This window comes from Acomys russatus, chromosome 7 (genome assembly GCF_903995435.1).
Source record: "Acomys russatus chromosome 7, mAcoRus1.1, whole genome shotgun sequence".
Classification (NCBI taxonomy): Eukaryota; Metazoa; Chordata; class Mammalia; order Rodentia; family Muridae; genus Acomys; species Acomys russatus.
The window spans coordinates 40,592,207-40,614,340 of record NC_067143.1 but is presented as its reverse complement, the minus strand read 5'-3'; the positions used below and the strand labels follow the sequence as shown (position 1 = coordinate 40,614,340).

At 36.6% G+C, this 22,134-nt stretch overlaps 1 protein-coding gene across 1 annotated transcript in view; it reads right to left on the bottom strand.

The window, feature by feature from the left end:
* Grm5 (glutamate metabotropic receptor 5) overlaps positions 1 to 22,134 on the bottom strand; it is a 421,703-nt gene that overhangs the window by 83,370 nt on the left and 316,199 nt on the right. Inside the window, 2 exon segments of the mRNA XM_051148879.1 lie at positions 1,787 to 1,955; positions 12,070 to 12,316. Of these exon segments, the coding sequence (XP_051004836.1) occupies positions 1,787 to 1,955; positions 12,070 to 12,316 (416 nt within the window).

Genomic DNA, 22,134 nt, shown 5'->3' with positions numbered 1-22,134 from the left:
ACAATTCTTGAAACTAATCCATCTACTTTAATCTAAAACCACATTTCTTTTTGATCTCTCTCTCTCTCTCTCTCTCTCTCTCTCTCTCTCTCTCTCTGTCTTTCTCTGTCTCTCTGTCTCTGTCTCTGTCTCTGTCACTGTCTCTGTTTCTGTCTCTGTCTCTCTCTGTCTCTCTCTCTCTCTCTCTCTCTCTCTCTCTCTCTCTCTCTCTCTCTCTCTCTCTCTCTCTCTCTCTCGTGTGTGTGTGTGTGTGTGTGTGTGTGTGTGTGTGTGTGTGTGTGTGTAGGTGTGTGTGCTTGTAAACACAGCATAGATTATGAGAGTTTGTTCTTACTTCCACAATGTGAACCCTGGGAATTATACCTAGTTAGCGAGGTGTTCTGTGAAGAAGCTCTATTCTCAGGTCTTCCTTTTTCTTTCATTTATGACAATGGTATTCTTAGTTGCTAGGACATTGGAGTCGCAGTTAACTGTCTTATACTTGTTTTTCTTCCATGACCAGATATTTAATCATCTGTCAGAAATGAGTTCTTGAACCTGTACAAATTTTTCTCCAATGTCACATCTGCTTATCTTGGCCCTCATTTTTCTCTTCCCTGCCAACACAATCAGCATCCTGTATTTTAACTCTTCCTTCTTGTTTCATCTTTCATTAATCCACTTACTAATATCTACTGTCGCCAACATGTGTCATTATTTTAGTTAATATTATACTACTACTTCTGTGTCATAATATACAGGTTGATTATTTAGTATAATATTGAAAAGTCTCTATTAAATTGGCTATTGCCTGTTATTTTGATGTTTTATTTCATAGTAAAAACTTATACCAAGCATCTATGTACTCTGGCTTACTCAGTGTCATTAGAGTGCTCTATCTGTCACTTCTGCAACGTCCATATTGTTGCTTGTCATACACACATGATCTCTCCTTGAAATCACACCTAGTTTTATGATCTGATGCTTGAAATAATGGAAGAACCACTTTTTCTTTCTCTATCTCTTCTGACTTTTTCTTTTAATGAAGGCATCACACTATCATAATATTGCTTATCCTGCATATATTTTTTCTCATTTATTTTTCCCTATTGATCTTAATGGACTATTATATTGAGATTTTTTATTATTTAATTAGTTTATTCAGATTACATCTCAATTGTTATCCCATCCCTTGTATCTTCCTGTTCTTCCCTCCCTTCTGCTTTCACCCTATTCCCCTCCCCTCTGTCTGTGACCAAGGGGGACCTCCTCCCCCTCTATATGATCATAGGCTATCATGTCTCATCTTGCTAGCCTGCTATCCTTCCTCTGAGTGCCACCGGGCCTCCCCATCAAGGGGACATGGTAAAATATGGGGCACCAGAGTTTGTATGAGAGTCATTCCTCGCTCTCCACTCAACTGTGGAGAATGTCGTGTCCGTTGCCTAGATCTGAGTGGTATACATTAAGATGTTTTAACAGCAATTTTAAAATATGTTTTCCAGCTCTAAACTATTCATCCCCAGGAACCATAATCTTTAAGTTTAGATACATTCATATGGAGAAAGAATGAGCAGGCTAAACATGACTCTTCAGTTACATCAAGGAGCTCAGATCACTGACTCACACTATTGTCGGTTGAATTCTACCTTTCCTAAACAATTGACCAGAATACAGTAAATAAACTCATTTTCTGCCAGTATAAGCTTACATGTAAAGAGCCAAACACGTGCCGAATAAAGAAGACATCTCCAATGAGAATTAACACTGCTAAATTTGGAACAAAGAAATGTAGATTCTGTTTTACCTTAATCTGGCCTTTCTCACAGGGTTCGCTGCATACAGATCTGATGATGCTGTTTTTCTTGGACCACACTTCCTCATCATCCATTTTCAATTCCCCATTGTCCCAACTTCCGACATTGATGTAATCAAAATAATCTTTTCCCATTTCCTTGAAATTCATTATTTCATACCTTAGAAACAAGAATATAATAATTATTCATCTAAGATCACACATACTAATATATTCAAAGGCAATAGTTTCATTGTTTCAAAGACATTAACTTCTGTGTAAACCACACTGTAATTCTGCAATGCTATGTTTGTAATAAGAAAATCCTGCCCATTTCATGTTTACTTTAGATTCATGCTTATACCTGAAATAGAAAACAGTCCCATGTGAGAAAGTAGCTGGATCTCAGGAAGGATGAAACACAGTTTTGAAATAATGTTAGGAATTTTAACCATGGTCTTCTGCTGGTTTCCTAGAAGAAGCCAGGGATGTGTTTAACTATGTTCTAGTGACATGATAATTCACTGTGAATCTGCTTATTCTTTGAACTTCATTTTGGGTGTTAGGGAATACAAGAGTAATTTTAAAAACATCCTTCAATCACATTAAAATTTGTTTTATGAAACATCATGATGGCTATTCATACTTTTCTTATTATTTCACTTGGTATACACAACTAAAGTGTTCTTTTGTTGGAAAGCTGGAAGAGCGCAGATTCTTAAAAATGTCTCAGTCTCATTGTTTTTATTTCATTTTTTAAATAAAGCTACAGAAAGCTTGTGAATTAAATAGAAGAAATTTCTCTCTAACTTCCAATGCTCAACATGTTTAGTTATTTGAAAATGGATACAGATGAAACCATTTTTAGATTTATAACCATGCCAATGAAATTGACATATTCAATCCAAGCTCTATGTAAAAACACAAGGAATGAATTTTACATCAACTTACTGAAATGACATTGTAAAATAATTCCATCATCTATTTGCTGCTGATTAAAATTTACATTTGTATGCTAATACTTTGTTGGCTGGTCAGTAACTTTTGGGTTCTCTTGTATTTCTTTTTATTTGCCATCAATTTATTTTGAGTAACTTTCCAAATTTCCTTTCAAAATTCTAAACTCTAGAGATACTTCTTCCTTGCTCTCAGAGTTGACCTGTTTGTACTAAATATGCAATGACTTGAGGAATTAGGATGGAGAGAAATCATTTATGCAATATGTCACTGGCTATTTCAAACACAAGGGCTTCTTACTCTTAAAACATGCCTTTTTGCAAGCAAATACATTTGAACTTCATAGTCTGAAAGAAATGTCAATATCTGGAAACTTCTTTCTTTACTGCTGATGATTTGATGTGATGTAAAGATACTCTTTGCTCACTAAAATGAGCTACAGTAACATTTATTCAGATTTTTAGTGCCAGAACTGTCTTGACTAAGTTATTAATTTTTATAGATAATGGAACTGAAGCTCATTGAGATTAATTGTTGGGACACAGACATCAGAGCCAGGACCCTAAGCAAGCTTTCTTAAAGTATACTTTAAGCATGCTATTCCTTCTCTCTTCAGATTAGTCACGGTGTCTCTCCAATGACCTTAGTTTTCTGTGAAATAAGCCCTAAAAGGTGAGGTGTCACAAGGTCAAAGACAAACATAAAAACTTTAGAGAAAAACACATGTCGTTCCGACACAAAGTGACTTAAAGAAATTTAAATTCTTAATTTTGGGGTAATTCATCAAACTGATAGAATTAACCAGAAACTTAGTCTTATCTTTAGAATTGGTCTTCTTCTTTTTGTTGTTGTTGGTGTTTTTGTTGTTACCTACAAAATCACCACCACCACCACCATGGTTCTATCAGTAATTGTTTATCCCTAAATAGGTAGTACCACCATCATATCTTTCAGTAGCTGTGCACCCAATGAAGATTGAGGCAGATATAAATAATTCTCCTAGCAAAGATATTCCACATTCTTTGTGAATAGAAATGAGACATCAAGCAACACTCACAGGGTAAATGTATATTTTATTCTTCCTAGAAAATGAAAAACATTTGAGTCTCAAAAGTATCCTTATTGAAATTTTAGGTAAAAATTAAAAATTTACTGCCTTCCTGTAGTATTTACCCATTATTTAATCTAGGAGATGCTTAATTTTCTAAAAGGGTTAGTAAATAATTCTGCATTTCTTTTTATGTATTTGGTGACGATTTCAGTTACAAAATAGTATTACAAACAAATATTAATGTGTTATATAAATGATAAGACTCTGCTAGAGAGACTTTATTACTGCAATTCTGATTTCTCTTTTTCTTTTTCTTCCCCCTACTCTCTCATCCATCCACCTTCCTCTTACTTAGCTTCTTGAATACTGTATCATTCTATGAAAAACTTCTTCCTTCACAGTTGTCTCTTTCCAACTGTTTACAGGAAGTGTGCTTAAGAACATTTTAATAAAGAAAATTATAATCAAATTTATATATTGTTCAATACCAAAGGGAAAAAAAGCTTAGAAAGTATTCACATGTTCTTGTCTCCCTCCATGTCCTTCTACCCTTCCTTCGTGTTTTTCCACAGGACTTCTCCAAAAGCTTGGCTGTGAGTCTCAGCATATGATTCCATCAGCTGCTCAGGGCAGTAGGGGCATGGGGGTGGGTGCTGTGGCTCTCAGAGAATGCTTAACAGAAACTCCTGTCTGTAAACAGAGCTGAGTTTCTCTAATGGTGTCAAGGGTTGAGTCTATTACATGGACTCTGTTGCCTGCTTTCAAGCAATTCACACTAACTGGGCTGCCTTGTCCTTCTCAATGGACAAGGAGGAGAGCTCAATCTAGATGGGACTTGATGTGCTAGGGTGGGATGGTAGGGGGGATCTTTTTTTCTGAGGACAAAGGGAATGAGGATGGGGGAAGAAGGTAGGGGGAGGGTCCAGGAAGAGAGGAGAGAGGGGGCTATGATCTAGATGTAACGTGAACATATAAATTACAAAAATGTATTCCAACAAGTCCGTTTATGCTCTCGATAGAAACCAGAGTAGGTCTGTTCTAGAAACAAAAGCGTTTCCTAGTGTACAGAATTCTGCAATTTACAGCAAGCTTCCTTGGAAAGGGATCTTCAGCAATGAGTGGGAACTGAACAATCACTTGAGGGCAAAACTGTGCATAGTTTCTTAATATGCATGTGATTATTAAGTGTATACCAAGTTGGCCATGGGATAACATACTTTCAGCTCAAGATAGAGCAGTGGTTTTCTTTCTTCTTTAACACACACACACACACACACACACACACACACACACACACACACACACGCACACATGTTATCTGCTTGTCTGTCTGTGCATCACATATCTGCCTGATGTCACAGAGGCCAGATGAGTGTGTTAGATGCCTTGGGGTTTGTGTTACGCATGGTTGTGAGCCATCATGTGGGGGAAATCAAACCCAGTCTTTGTTACAGCTGAGTTGTGTCTCTCCTTCCTTGAAAACATACAATAATAATTTGTGTCATTGAGGTTGAGTAAATCACAGCTTAAGGGGAGACCAGAAAGTAAGTTTGACCAAAAACTTAATATAATGTTAATAATAATGGCACTCTTGCTATGCAGATTAAACTATTTCAATTGTAATATAGAAATAGATGATTATACAACCTAAGGACTATCTCTTTACCTCTTTACTAAGATTCACATTTCTACCCTACCCAGGAAAATAGCAATATTTACATAGTACATCTGCTTATTTTTTGTCCATTGTTCTAAGTAGCATATATTAAGAATTATTTAGGTAGACACAATTTTCAGAAATTACTATTGTTCTTTTTCTTTTCTTACCTCATGTGTTCTTATCCTTCCATTTCTAATTCTCATGTCTTATTTCAGGTGAATATTTTCTAAATCCCTTCCTTGCCTTTATATATCTTCCTTTCATCTTAAAATTCTCAATGGTTGCTTAAGGGATCACCAAATGCCTTTTTATTCTGCGTAAAGTCAATATTTAGTCACTTAATGTAAATTATAAGAACATTGCCCTTGTATAATTTATATTCCCTTCCTTTATATGCTTATTTCCCAATACCCTACATTCCCATACTCATTCACTCCATTGTTTATTGTTGAATTTTGCTTTAAATAATACATTTTATTTAGTTTATCATATGTTATACATGTTATTTGTGCAGTCATGATCAACCCAGGCAGCAGGCAAACCTCTTTTTAAAAAATTGGTCATCATTTTTTAATGATTTTATTTATTTTTGCCATATACATTTATATCATTACATGTAAATAAAAAATACATACAACAAGAAGAACCACGAAACAATCATGGATTACCTGAATGTTACATTTATGGTATTTTGGCTAATTGTATTTGTAGATAACATCTTTCCTATCTTGGTGAGTCTAAAATTCTGAATGAAAATCAATATCTCAGAGAATCATCTTTGTTCACTTAAAACCTCTATCTAGACCTAAAAACATCGTATCCCTTAAACAGCTAAGGTTAATGTAAGACTAAAGTATCTGGTCTTCAACTCCATCAGAGACTTGAGAAGGAATGAAACTTAATTACTTGAGTGAACCAGAATGCAGCTTAGCAGCTTCCAAAATGAGAAGAGGAGGAGGAAGAAGAAGAAGAAGAAAAAGAAGAAGAAGAAGAAGAAGAAGAAGAAGAAGAAGAAGAAGAAGAAGAAGAAGAAGAAGAAGAAGAAGAAAGAAGAAGAAGAAGAAGAAAGAAGAAAGAAAGAAAGAAAGAAGAAGAAGAAGAAGAAAAAGAAGAAGAAGAAGAAAAAGAAGAAGAAGAAGAAGAAGAAGAAGAAGAAGAAGAAGAAGAAGAAGAAGAAGAAGAAGAAGAGAGCTTCCTGCTTGAACAGTCACCTAAAACTCTCTGTATTGTTGGAGAATTGTCTCCAGCCTTCTGTCCCAATATAGCTGACAGACGTTTGTGAGTGTGGAACTGTTGGGGATGTCCTTACCCTGTCTTGGTAGAGTTTAGCTGTTGACTCTGCCTGTGTTCAACCTTGCCCATTTTTAGGCAGAATTCTGTCTGTGGCAGAAGCAAGGACATTTTGTAGGCAAAGTGCTTAAGATTAGCTTTCTGTTAGAGTTTCCCAGCCAAGTTTTGGTGCTCAGACTAGACAGCAAATGTCTTAGTCCTTGAAATGGTCTCTAACCACTCAGTTCTATTAATACCTACAGTATGTTTGCAGATGAGGGTATCATCAGTTGAATGTTACTATGTACTCCAAAACTTTATACTGCAGACTCAACTTGGCTTGTGAATCCTATTATTCTAGCTCATGACCTAGATCACTAGTAGTAAAGGGTAAATGTTCTCACTTCTTATGTGCAATTTTGAAATCCATAGAACTCTGAAAATCATAACGCTTGTTATAACTCACTTGGTAGCAAAACACAAACCTATCTATAATTATCTCAGGATAAATCTGACAGTTATGGAGTTATTTATAGTCCATTAATAGAGCACAGTGTGGATGTTCATATGCTCTGGCATAGAAATATTGATGTGTTAATTAAGGATGGCTGTTGCACAGCACATTGAGACATAATATTAATGTAAACTTTTGTATAGTCAAAAATTCTGGAGTCTAAAACAGAGCTAGATCAATTATTTAACTTAATGTATTATAGTTGAATAGTACTATCACAAAAATAATGTTTAAAACAATGACCAAAGAGTTTTCTTAAATAATTCTAAAGGATGAGTCAGAATTGATTTTTGTATCTTATGATTTTAATGAAAATATCCTCATATGCTCATGAGTTTGACTACTTGGTCCCAGGTGGTGGAGATGTTTTGGGAGTTGTGGACCCTCCAGGAGGTAAGAGTGAGCTGGAGCACAGGGTTGCTAGGGGAACAATCTTGAGGTTCTCATACTGATCCCACATCTCATCCTCCCTCTGCTCCATGATCAAGAAGCCTTATATTCCTATAACCACAACTACGAGATATTATGACTCCCCTGCTCTGTCAATCATGATGGATTGCGCCCTCAAAGTGTGGTCAAAATAAATCCATTTTCTTTTATGTTTGTCAAGTATTTTTGTCATAGTTATCAGAAAACACACTAACACAGAAAATTGGTACTGAGAAGCAGGCTCATTACCATGACCACCTGACCTGGTTCTTAAGCATTGGGAGGTGGTTTCTGAGAGGAATGTGGAAAGGTTGGGATCTGTGCAGAAGTGGACACCTAGAGTCCTATAAGCAGAGAAAAATGAGGCATTCTGGAGGGATTTTCTAAGATAACAGTGCAAACAGAAATGTGAATGGTAAAGCTATGAAAATAACTTTTTAAAGGGAAACAAGGTTGTCCAGAGATGGGATACTAGCCATTTGAATTAAATGCTGGCATAGAACTGGGCTGTGTTCTGCATAATTGAATTAGGATGAATTTCAAAGTAATGAACTCAGTTGTTTGGAGAAAGGAAAGAAGAATCGGGGGTGATGAAGGATTCCACTAAATTGCCAGAATTGCGAGACGAGCCTGCACAATGTAACATCAAATCTTTGGGCTGACTAGTCTCTGTTCCTAATTGTATTTACAATGAAAGGGAGCAGAAAGCTATAAAAATCATGTAGTTTAGTGAGGAAGTGCATGCATGTATAGTCAAAGTGGCAGGCTTGATGAACAAAGTGGGCTTGGGTCAAGTGACTTTAAATTTTATATCCCACTAAAGAAAATCCAAAGACTTTTGCACTAGAAAAGGTGTACTAGAGGCAGGACCTCACCCATTAGTAGCATCAGGATATAGTAATGATAGCACCAAGATATGGTAATGGAAAGCTATTTTATGACTACCTGAACAAAGAGAGGCTCTTGGGTATTGTACTCAGGCAAGTGTGTCCATAGGACTCACTTTCTCTGTTTTAGTCAAGTGATTAAACCGAGGCGATTACAGCTGTGGTCCAGGTGGAACTTCATGTTCCTTTTGCCACAGCTGCAATTTGGTTCCTGCAGCACACATTCCCTACCACGGTGGACTGAACCCTCAAATCAAGAGTGGAAATAAATCTGTTCTTCTCTAAGTTACCTCCTGTCAGGCATACAATCACAGCACTGTGAACCATTATTAACACATCAATATCTTCCTTTCTCTGTCTAGGATCCTCTAGGACCCTGCTGATTTATCAGTATCCTCCACTAACTCAATCTCCTTTTGTTCCTTTCTCAGCTGGGAATTTCCTTAATCCACAAAACCTAATATAATTCCTCCAAATACATTTTTCATAAAATATGATTTTTCTACTTGGATCTGGTGGATTGTAAGGCTTATGTATAAGGTAAGATGGTGAAGCCTGGGACACTTAAAACCTTCAGACTCCTTTTCTAGACTATGGCCTTGCATCAGTGAGGTGTGTGTGTGTGTGTGTGTGTGTGTGTGTCTGTGTGTGTGTGTGTATGAGTGTTTGTGTGTGTGTTTTTGTATGTGTGTGAGTGTATTTGTGTGTGTATATGTGTGTGAATGTGTGCTTGGGTTTGTGTTTTAGTGTGTGTTTTTGCGTGCATGTGTGTGAGTGTGTGTGTGCATGCACATATGATAGTGAAGGCAAATGCATGCCAAGTTGCACATGTGGAGGTTAGAAGAACAATTATAGTGTTGGGTGTCCATCCTTGGCATCTTTTGACATTATTAACTTTACCTGTGTTTGAGACAATTTCATCTCACCCTTTCTGTTTATTTCAGGTTGGATGGCCTATAGGCTTCTCAGGGATTCTTCTCTCTCCACTTCTCACAGTAGAACTGTTGCAGTTACTGATAAATCTTACCATGCTAATCTTTATGTGGGCTCTGGCAATTTGACCCCAGTTCCTCATATTAGCTTAAGTTTTGTACCACCGAGACATTACCCTATCCCACATTTACCCTTTGCAAACTTTATTTCCTATAGCTAGAAAGGAGAATAAAAATATTCCTAACTTCATATGATTTAAAATACTGAGCATTTAGCTTAGTGAGTGTTCTGAACCACACACACTTGGTAAATGTTAGTTATATTTATAGTTTTGCAGATGGGGGGGGTCTCATTTTGTTGCCCTACTTGGTTGAATGCAAATTTTATATACAAATTTATATTATCATTTTTTGGTCAATGAGTTCAGTAAAAACACTGTATACACAAACGTAGATGCATTGTCAAAACAAAAAGTTGCAAAGTAATTCTGCTAATTATTAATGTTTTAATTTAATACCTAAATTTAGCAGTGCATGGATGGACTCCAAGTGAACACCAATTCACAGCATTTGTTTGCAAAATAATATGCATGCTATTATTTTAGAATTATCTATAATTTAATCAATCGTGAATAGATTTGAAAATGGGTGAAGAAGCCGTGTCCCCAAAGTACCTCTATCACAAACTTTTAGAGGGCCTGTGAATGAAGCAGTGATGTTTTGCCTAATATATTAATGTTTCACACTGTGTTGGAGCTGAGCCAGCAGAGACATTTCCTTCTCATTGGGTGTGTAGATCTGTCTTGGACGCAGGACAAAAAAGCTCTTGAGCTGGTGACACTGCCCCCCATCAATCTATTAACACGGCCCAGAGTAACACTGGTGTTGTAGTTATTTACACAAGAACAATAAATCCATCCCCAGGATTCAGCGTTTAGACTTAGGCTGTACAGCACATATAACGTTTCCTTTGGTACTAAGAAAATGTTTCTATTTCCCCATGGTGGTGGACGTACAGAAGACTCACAAGGTAGAAAATAATAAAAAGCCGGTTATTTTTGAAAATGCCTGGGCTGGTCTAAAACCCTTTAAGTCTCTAGAATATAGGAAATATCCAGGTTTTCGTTTGGCCATGTGACCTGGAGCTAGCTGCCTGCCACTTGGCTGTGATGCTTGTGCAACACTGAGAGCTGTATCCAGGGCCAGCTCCAGCTTACTTCAAGGATGTGGAAATGTGCTAAACCAAAGCTGCTGGCAGAAGGTATGGCCACATGGGTTGCAAGTTGCGGGGGCACTCACATATCATTCTCTTGGCAGGACTAGCTACAAACAGTGTGTAGACAGTTCTTTGAACACAGCTGTTAGGCACAAACTGCTGCTACAAAAAGAATATGGAACCAAAAGGCGGTTTGGATTATTTATTTGTTTGTTTTTTTTTTTTTTTGTTTTTAAAGAGTAGTTACCTATCTTTGCCGTAACTCATTATAAATTTAATTGATTATCCCTTGTGTATTCAAAACATAGTGTTTAGTAAAACCTGACTCTTTAAAGTATGAGAGATGAATTCTGATAAATTTTCAACACCTAGTGATGTCTCTAAAGGCTGGCTTATAATTATTGGCCACTTCCATAATTTTCAGTCATCTCCAAATAAACAATAGAAAATTTAGAATGAAAGGAAGTTCATTAACTCAATGAGGTGAAAGTGCTCCTGTTACAGGGTAACAAAATAAAGTATATGACTTACCAGTACATGGAGTAAATAGACCAGAAGGATGGCCAAAATGAACATTTAGCCTTGTGTGTGTTCTGAACCATACATACTAAATGCTAGGCCTATTCATACTTTTGCCAATGGGGTCTCATTGTGTGGCTCTATCTGGTTGCATGAATATTCTTTATACATATTTATGTTCTTATTGTTTGTCAATGAGTTCACTTCAGTATAAACACTGTATAAACAAACTAGATGCATTGTCAGAACAAAAACTTGCAAAGTAATTCTGCTAATTATTAGCGCTTTACCTTAATACCTAAATTTAGCAGTGTATGGATGGACTCCAAGTGAACACCAATTCACGACATTTGTTTTTGTGTTTTGTTTGTTTGTTTGTTTTTGTTTTGTTTTGTTTGTTTTTGGTTGTTTTCAAGACAGGGTTTCTCTGTGTAGCATTGGCTGTCCTGGACTCGTTTTGTAGACCAGGCTGACCTCAAACTCACAGTGATTCTCCTGCCTCTGCCTCCCCAGTGTTGGGATTACAGGTGTGAGCCACCATGCCCAGCTTACAATATTTGCCAAAGATTGGCGATAACCCGATTAACGTGCACTGAGAGACACAATGTATTTTCTTTGTGTATAATAAATTGAGGTCCTCTCCTCTAAGCTTATGCCTCTGAAATGTGGTGATGAATTCAGAAGTACATACTGAGTGTTAATATCAGTGCTCCTTGTCCACACAGAAATGAGGCTGTCATTGGAATATGTGCTTTAGTGACACCTGACATAGGAACCCGAGTGCCCAAAAAGGAAAGCCTCTCTGATAGAACGTGACTACTATTCAGGCACTATTGTCAACAATGAGGATTGTAACCATACCTTCCTGGAGAGTCTCCATTTTCATCAAATAGGATCATATCTCCAGAAACTCCAGTAAAGTTGGTTTTCATCAGGGAATCCAGAAGTTTTCGCCCATCAATAGGCTTCATTGCATCACAGAGCCCTGCATATCCCGGGCACAAGGACATCTGCATGTTGTGGAGGCCATAAGCCATAGAATAGATTGCATTGATCACAAATCCCATCTTGGAATCTTGAACGTGATGTGTTCTCAGAGTCAGAGAACCTGTTGAGAAACAAGTTAAGGATTAACTTTGAAGTATTACCCAGCATCCCTCTATAGCCCCATTCATAAGATCCTGAACAATTAGAAAGAGCTTGTCAGATTTACAACTGGGGGCCACACTCAGAAACAGGTGTGAACATACTGTTCTTATCTGTTCCCAGCCATTTGTGATTTTTGTTTTAAAATCTTGAACAGTGGGACATAAACCCAGCCACAGAACCTCACAGAGGCTGGAGCTACAGTACACATTTTGAAAACAGATCCAACTTAACTAATCGATTGGTTACATGTTTATCAGAGATCAGACTCATTGGTAAGTTCCCATTATCATTTCCAACGTTTCAAGTGCTATATAAGTGAGCATTCTTTAAAATCAATATAGTGTCTTTTTTAATATGGTACAAATATTGACCCAATTCATCCTTACTATTGCTTGACGAGATGTATAGTATTTTTTATGATGGATTCAGACATAGAAAAATGCATTAACTTTCCTGCTGATTCACAGCAACTAGGCAGCCAACACAGGGTTTAGAACTAGGCGTTCTATACGGATTCAGTCTCTGTGAGATGGACGTTCTATGGGGTTTGAATCTAAATCCAACTGAACACTAGAGGCTCCCTGAATCATGTCAACCTTAACATTGATAAAAGTTGATATCATTTTGTATTTCATTCAACATTCTTCTATATTCCTATTACCTATTTATTTATTTATTTTTTTTATAATCCAACTACTATCACAGGGTTTTGGAGTTTTGGAAGATCTCAATTATTTGAGTATATACTTATTTATATATCTGGATTCAAAGTCAAAGTGAAAAACTTAAAAGACAAAAAAAAAAAAAAAAAAAAAAAAGAAAAGAAAACAACCCTCTCTCTCTTTTGTGTACTGAGACATCCAGTATTTCTTTCACATGGAATATTCTGTTCTGTAAAGGGATAAACACTACTCTAGGTCATTGTTTCTCCAAGACTCTATTAGTTCCATCCATAGCTCAGCAATGGCAGTGTGCATACACACTTTTCTGTACCCTGCCTTCAATGCTGTACTGCGAGACTTGATATCTCACTTCCTATGGGAATGTATATGGATACTACATTGCTTATTTGGCTGAAAAATATTCTGTTGTGGTTATAAAATTGTATAATGATGCCAGAGGGAGAGTACTTTATACTTTTCCTGGAGTATAAAGTACTAAAACTTACGTTTATTGATTAAAGTTTTTCTGTCACAATTTAATATCTACAAATAATTCATTCTTATCACTCACACTCCACCCATTATTTTCAACCTCCCACACCTATAAACCCTGCCCTTTCCTTTTTAAAAGACCATTTACCACGTTTGCTTCCTTAAGTTTGTTCCTTGATGTCATACATATATGTAGTGCATTCTTCTTGCTATTACCTCACCCATTTTTATCACCACCATCATCCTGTTTTCCCCTTAAAGGCCCTTCCCCACATTATGGTTTCTGCTACTATACTATACATGTTAAACATAAATTGCCTGTTTTCAATCTATGTGTAACTTATATTTAAGGCTATGCTTTGCTTTTTTATAGCTTGGCTGATAGTTTTTCTTTGGTTTCCACTACACTTTGGATTTCCTGAGGTTCTACATTGGTCACGGATACTGTCCTTGAGGCTTCTCATAGGACCAGACACATGATTGGTAATACTAAAAAAAAAATGAGTATGTGAATGAAGCCAGACAGATGACAGGACACCTCCACAAGTGTCATTACATACCAGGTCCAGTCCTTCATTTGTCAAATGAGATTACTTGAAAAATCATTACTTTGTAGAACAGTGCTCATTTAAGAAAAAGTAAACAATGAAAAATTATAACAGGTTCTTTTCATGTTGACTATTTCATCTTTTTGTCAATACGTTATTGCCACCAAATATGGACTAACCACTTCTTCATTTCTTCCATGGAATACAGTGAAAATGCTTGCTTTACACCATGAATAGCAACTTGTTGATGCCCATGTGTGATAAATGCCCAGGACTGCAGAAGCTTTGAAAATGGAGTTAGTAATAGAACCAAAAGCCACAGAAGTTATATGCAAGCTTACAAAATCCAAGATCCTCTTGTTTCAACCTGTTGAGTGCCGGATTTGCAGATATGTATCAGTATACCAGGCACATTTTCCCTAAGTATTGTTTATACTATTTAAACAGCATGTACATTACATAATATCAAATTTAAAATTTCCAGAAGATGACTATTTAAACAGCATGTACATTACATAATATCAAATTTAAAATTTCCAGAAGATGAGCTGATGTTACATGGAGGCAAACCAAACCATATAACCATAGAGATGTGAAATAAAAATTTCACTAATATTTCCTGATATTGTATTTCTAAACTACTTGCTTTTCTTTAGTTTAATAGTCATTCCTAAGATGTCTTAGTAGACCCTGCAGAGTTATAGTTAATACTTTTGCTGTTGCTGCATTGGACCTAGAGAGAATTTCTTCCTAATTGCTTCATTAATTCATTGAGTCATTTGACTATGTTTTAATAATTTATTATAAACTCATGTATTGAAGTCCTTATTGGATGCCAGACTGTTGCATACTGGTGATAAAACACAATAAAAGTAAAATCTTTATCTTTAGAAACCAAAAGCAGATATAGGCACAGTGACAGGAAGCTGTTAGGAGCCAAGACATTTAATGTTATTAAGCTAACTTTAATGGCCTGAGTGCACATAATAAAAGGACCCATTCAATTCAAAGTTCTTGTCTCATTCATTAAGCCATAGGAAACAACAGGCATATTGATTGGATAGCATGATGGTACTCCACAGAACTACAATCCTTTAGTAGTGTTGACTTTGTTTTAGAATTCAGGACACATTTTCTCAGCATATAATCAAATCAGAACTCTCTAGAAGGTTGACAAATACAGGAAACACCCAATCTGTGATTACAATATGATTTTTGAAGTTCACAGAAAGTGGTCTTTAATTTAATTGTGCAACCTAACTTCGAAGATTAGTGTGTGTAAAGCAAAGAAAACTAAGGTTGCATCAAGAAGGCAGGGTCTGAGAATTTCTGCAATATCAGGGGCCTAAGAGAGCACCTACATAGCCCGAAGGCTCCAGAAAGGAAGCCTCTAGCTGTACTTAGCATTTGGGTATAGATTGAGTAGCTTCAGCGCTAGTTTATAGAAATATCATACAACCTACTATGTAAACTCATAGAAAATAAAGATATAACCATATTTTTTTCATTGTCACCAGTAAACATGAACTCCCTCCCTTTTCACCACATCTCCTTAGCCCATGAAGTCATTTGTGATTGAGACTTCTTAGTTTGATTCAATCAACTCAATTTAGAAATGTGAGAAATAAGGCCAAGAGGTGAGGGAGAACTTCCCCAAGACTCCTTGCCTTCTAATTGTTTAAATAGTGCTATTTTCATTATGAGAGGCAAGTTAAATTTAATTTTATAGTATTTTTATCAAAATAACTCATGACTTGGGTGAAAATGAGCAGAAGCATATTTTAAAGATAGCACATTATTTATGTCTGCTCTTATTCTAACGATTCAAACACTTTCATATTATTCTTACGTGTTTTTTTCTATGCACCAGTAATGAGAAATAAAAAGAAAAGCTCAAGAGAAGACAGTAAAGCATGTTGAAGGTAATTAAAAGTTTTGAGGGTGCTATTGGCTAATAAATTTCAACCTTAAAATGAAAACATTGCATAGAAGCAAGCTCACCCCACTCTCATTTATTTCCTAAATCAATGCTGTTATTACTTATGCACACACCAATAAATTTCTCTTATACACAGTGTATGGAACAGTCATTCATTTCCTGTTGTGACAGAAGGTCAAAGCATACCCCAAAGCAAATTAATCTTTTACTAATATAGTTCCATGCAAATGTGCTTATACTTCTGTTACAGCATACAAAATTCTCTCTCTCTCTCTCTCTCTCTCTCTCTCTCTCTCTGTCTCCTTTATGTGTGTGTGTGCATATGTATATATGTATGTCTGTGTGTGTCTGTTGTGTCTGTGTGTGTGTATATATATGTGAGAACAATAAAAGTTTCTTTTTTCGTTGTTTACTAATTTATTATTAGAAAAACTAAAATGATAGCTGTATTTGGTGAGTTTAATGTCGCAACTATAATGTTTATGACAGGAAACAACTAAATTGTCTGTGTGTCTCTCTAAAAAAAACATAGTGATTAAAATTCAAAGTGCAACCAGCTATGATTTATTTAACCTCTCAGAAGATGCTACAGCACACAACAAGAAAATTTGTTCAACCATGTTCATAGCAGCCTTATTCATAATAGCCAGAACATGGAAACAGCCTAAGTGTCCCTCAGTAGAAGAGTGGATAAAGAAACTGTGGTACATATACACTATGGAATACTACTCAGCTATTAAAAACAAGGAATTCCCGAAATTTGTGGATAAATGGATTGAGCTAGAAATGATCATAATGAGTGAGTTAACCCAGAAGCTGGAAGAATCAAATGGTATATACTCACTTATATCTGCATACTAGCCCAAGGGGCAGGTCCCACAAAAGCCTTCACTTACTAGGAAACTGGGACAGAGGGGAGGACATCCTATTGGGACTCTAAATGAGAGACGCATGGGAGAACAGCAAAATAAAAGGATCCAGAGGGTCCTAGAAATCTACAAGTAGAACATTATGATAGGCAGATTTGGGCCCAGGGGTCCCACTCAAACTAAGGTCCCAGCCAAGGACAATACAGGCGGTAAACTTTAAACCCCTACCCAGATCTAGCCAATGGTCAGAAAAGTTTCTTATACCCAAGAGCTATTCTTGTTTTGAAAAATTCTGAGATTATAATACAATATATAAAAATAAATAAAAATTTATAAAAAAATTGAGATTATAATACAGGGATACCTTCCTTTTCTTACCTTCATACACTCACCATGTGTCTCCCTATGCTCTTCTTCAATTCATGGCCTCTTTTTACACTAATTGTTATTGCATACACATATGTACATGTGTATCCTTAAATATACCTGCTCAGTCCATGTAATGTTACTTGTACACATATTTTCAGAACTGACTGTTTAGCACTGAAGAAAAAATTCTTGTGTTTTGCTCTAAGGGTGACCAGCTTTATTTCTTTCAGTTTTCCTTGGTTCCCTGTGGTTCTTTGTGTAGGGTTGAGGCTTTCCGAGCTTTTCCCCAGCCATTTTGATATACCCATTCATGTTGTCCTTATTTAGTTCACATTTTGTTAATCATGCCAGTTATACTTTCCTGTGTAACTTTTGACAAAATTTTATGCTAGCAGAAGGCACCACACAAGCTTCCAAAGGAGGAAGTGATAACCAACACTCTACCTAGTTGTGATGCTTATGAGCCATATCAGCAACTAGCTGGCATGATAATCCTAAGGGAGCAGTTAGTGGCACATATACCTTGGTGGTAACCAGCAGCTCTCTGGTTGGACGTAAGATCTGGTCAACAAAAAAGAAACCATGCCTGGTACTGGAAGCCTTGTTAATCACGGCAGGACTTGTGAATTAATGGTTATTGTAAGGCAATTTATAAGCACCAGTTTATTAAATCAGCAGAATCCCTAAAAACACTCTATTACCATTTGCCTTGTGCCCACGGATAAGTGTAGTGTTTCTCCTAATCAAGGAAACTTCCCTTTGGAACTGAGAGAATCAATACAGAAAGTCATCTGAGGTTTTTGAGACAGTCTCTCAAGGGCCTGGAGTCAGACTGCTAACTCGTCATCAAGAAACAGGGTCTGCCTGTTTCTTCATCTCCCAGGATTGGGATTACAAGTGTGGGCCGCCACAATTGTTTGATGTGTGTGTGTGTGTGTGTGTGTGTGTGTGTGTGTGTGTGTGTGTGTGTGTGTGTCTGTATGTGCGTGTGTGTGTGTATGAGACAGAAAGAGAGAGAGAGAGAGAGAGAGAGAGAGAGAGAGAGAGAGAGAGAGAGAGAGAGAGAGAGAGAGGAGTGTCGGTATTGAATTCAGATCCTCATGTTCTCATGTTTGTGAGAAACTACTTTATCAATGAATACATTTAGTATTAGAACTATCCATGAATTTTACCATTCCCCTATAGTGTTGAGTTTTATGAAGTCCAAGACAATCTTGCTTTTTGTGTATTCTCACAAATTCTAATGCTGTGGACTAAAGCAAAAACTCTTGCTCAATCATTTAATATTTGTTGAACATTATTTTGTTTGTTTTCAAAGCCTCTAATCCTACCATGAGATGTAATATTAGTTCAGAATGGAGAATCCAGTTATCTGTGAATTTAGTAAACTTTGACATTATTTACCATGACTGTTTCCTGCATATAGTACAGTGTTTAGCACTGTAAATGTTTCATTGGTGGATCATGGGAGGTGAATGATATATAAATGTTTAGTGTCCTGACTGTATGGAACCTAACACAGAGTCAGCCAGTGAGGGAAATGATGTTCTAATGACTAGGTAGATACTTTCCCTGGTGTGTTAAGATTCATGACATAAAAATAAGGTGGTTGTGAGAACTAAGCCTTGAGCCAAGACTAGCAAGACAAAGTAGTAAAGAATCTGTATGAAAAGGCTGTTGTAATGGATGGCGTCACATAAACAATTCGTTCTCTCTACTAAGCCACCATGTGCCTATGTTATGTGAGGCAGCACAGCAGTTCCAGGAACCTAAGGCTGTACTCACATATACCAATATAGTTCAGCTCCCATTGTTCATAGAGTCTCTGATATGTAGTTTTACGTGAAATATAGGAAGGTGACCTCTAAATGCTCATTGTCCATTGAAAATGATCTCCGCAGCTTTGGAAAGTGTCAACTCCTTTCAGAAGCCTCAGCAGTGCAGTAGGGAACCACATGCTTCTCCATGCAGGATGCCCACTTTTATTTAGCTAATGAGTACGACCAGCAACTGGTTGATAGCCCTCAAATGAATACTTGATTTGAGATAGCCATAGTTTTTTTTCCTTCATATAGTGGCATATTGAACAACTTCCATATAGTGTGTAAATGAATTTTGCAGGAACATGAAACCACATGGCAATCATACTCAGGATCAGGAGACAAAAATTATGACACTGCAGTCCTTTTTCTACACCAAGACAAAAAAATCTTCTCACTTTGTTCTATCTTTACTGCCGCCGTTCTTTTTCTATGAATTCTACTTTAACTACATTTTGTAATATTTTCTGAAGATATTTTCCCCAATCCTACATTTAGCTCTCTATAATTCAATTTTAAATGATATCAAGTGGAAACTTTATTTCGAAGCCTTGGTTGGGTCTCCCAGGTAGAACTGAATAATCGTATTTTCAAGATCACATCATGTTGAAACAAGGAAAATTATCCTTTCCAGCAGTTGTGAGAACTTGAGAACACACATGGAAGTCATAGCCCAACAAGAAGTACCAGATTATGGAAAAATCACTCTTGCTGCTCACACACTATTATTTACATATAAGACATTACTAGATTAATCTGAGCTAATTGCAACATCAGCACTGCCCACATGTGGGCATTTGAGAATTACTGTACTGATAAGGATGCAAAAAATGTTTCTGTTAAGATTTTATTTCTAATTACAAATAATAGGCATGCTAAATTAGGAACTCATCTTTTATAATAAAGTCTGTAATGGAAACAAAGTAGGAAATTGCAAAATAATCAATTACCTTGCCATACCCAAACCTTCTGTAAAGAACTGAACTGCAATTGCAGAGTTTTCAAATTGTAAACAGGGAAGACGAGTTGTCATTCCTAATAAAAGAAGGCTTGAATAAGTAGAACACATGGTCACAGAAGTTTAGCTGCATCTGATAATCTTTAAAGTATGCGTGAGTGTGAAGTTCTCTTTACTAAGTATGGTAGTCATTGTACTGGTAGTGAAGGATTATTTATTTTATGAATTACTTTAAATCATGACGTCACCTTTAGCTACAGTGATAATGATTTCATAGAAGACATTTTTTTCATAGAATGTTTCAAAGGTAGCTATTGGAAGAAAAAAGAATGAGGAAAGAACCTCCCATGATATCTGTTACTGAATGCACTACATTCATCAACTCAAGTCTCATAGCAAATGTGCAAGCTGGGCATTATATTCTGCCCTTGTTTAGATGGGAAACATTAGACTCACAACCAACAATGAAAGGCCTAATGACGTAAAACTAGTACAAAGGGAGTTAGCATTCCAAAACTAGATCTAGACCATCCTGCAGACTCGCCTTTCTGAAATACACTGCTGTAATCTCTTCATTCTCAATAAAGATCCAATAGTTATAAATGTCATTTTCCTTCTCACGAGAATGGAAATGATAATCCCGATCAACTTCTGAGAGCATCTGAAGAGCCAATTAGAGATCACATGTAACACATGTTGACAAGTAGGAAAGGATAAATTTTATTAAGAAACTAGTTTCTATAATTGTTATTTAGCTATTACTTATTAAGATTTTTATATGAGAAAATTTAGATTTATATAATAGGAAACTTTTCAAAGGATAAAGCAGTGCCACCATATGGAGTTAAAACCTTCCAGATAGACTGTGACTGTGTTCAAAAAACATGCAGAGTCTAAGAAATGTTTCTGAAAATATTATCTTTGAAAATTAGTCCTAATTTATCTGCCATGTGAATGTCATCAGTGTGCCAAACAAGGTGACACATGCCCTGCATCCTTTCAGACTGACATCATAATCCGTTACCGTGAAACCCCACTAAACTAAGTCTCCTCCAGTCTCCTTGGTGAAGTGGAAATAGGGCATAGTAATGACAGACTAATTTTCCCTGTTTCGCATAATTTTGCAAAGTCCAAAATTGATTTTAGTAATGGACATTATTTCAAACAAATGCTTAATATTTATAGAGGGCACCATATCATTGTTTAAAAGATGTTTGTCCCCTAATTCAGACAGTTCAGATACAAAATATTTTCTAATTACTACAATTCACTTTGTAGAGTCATTAAAGCCACAACCTGAATTATGAGCCATGTGATTTTCCTTCCTCAGGCCTAAGAGGTATTTTACTCACTTTAATCTGGTTCTCTTCTGCTTCAGGGAATGATTTTATCTATGAGATCCACACCTTAGAATCCAAGTAAAGGCTTTTTAGCACAGATATAATTTGTGTTTCTTCTTCCTTTATATTCTGCCAGATGTAAGAAATGGCAAGCCCACAGCTTCACCTCATCCTCCTTGCCATTTTTTCTGCCAAATCAGAGAATGGAACAGAGGCAAGCACCAGCATGTCACTGTCCATTGTAGTCTCTCTGTTACATAGACAAGTTCTTTCTGGGCCTCAGCTGTCTGTGTTAGTACCCCGACCAAACGCCACACAGCCCTTGCCATAACTTATTTAAGATCCCATCCTATATGTGTTAATTTCAGCACCTTTTCAGGAGCGAAGTTTGGTAGATGGACAGTCAATGGTCATGGTGTACAAATGGTACTGTAAGAACTGGGAAGGCTTCACTGGAAAGTGAGGCAGAGAAGGACATGTTTTATCTTTGGGACCCAGGCAAAGTTATGTAAGGCAAAATGTCCAAACAAAGTCATGGGATGGGGAGATAGGCAATGGCTCTGAAGTAGTACCCCAGGCTTAGGAAGCAGGGTAGCTGATGGACAAGGGCAATGGATTTTAAAGCTAAAGAAGGCAGTATCTCCTAAAGAGAGTGCTGTGCTTTCCTGCCACAATGGAAGGAAATGAAGATCTTTGTGTTGGATTTTGATAGTGTTACATTTTTAGTATACTTTGAGCTGCTGGATTGAAATTAATTGATATTTAGAGTAGATGGTAGTG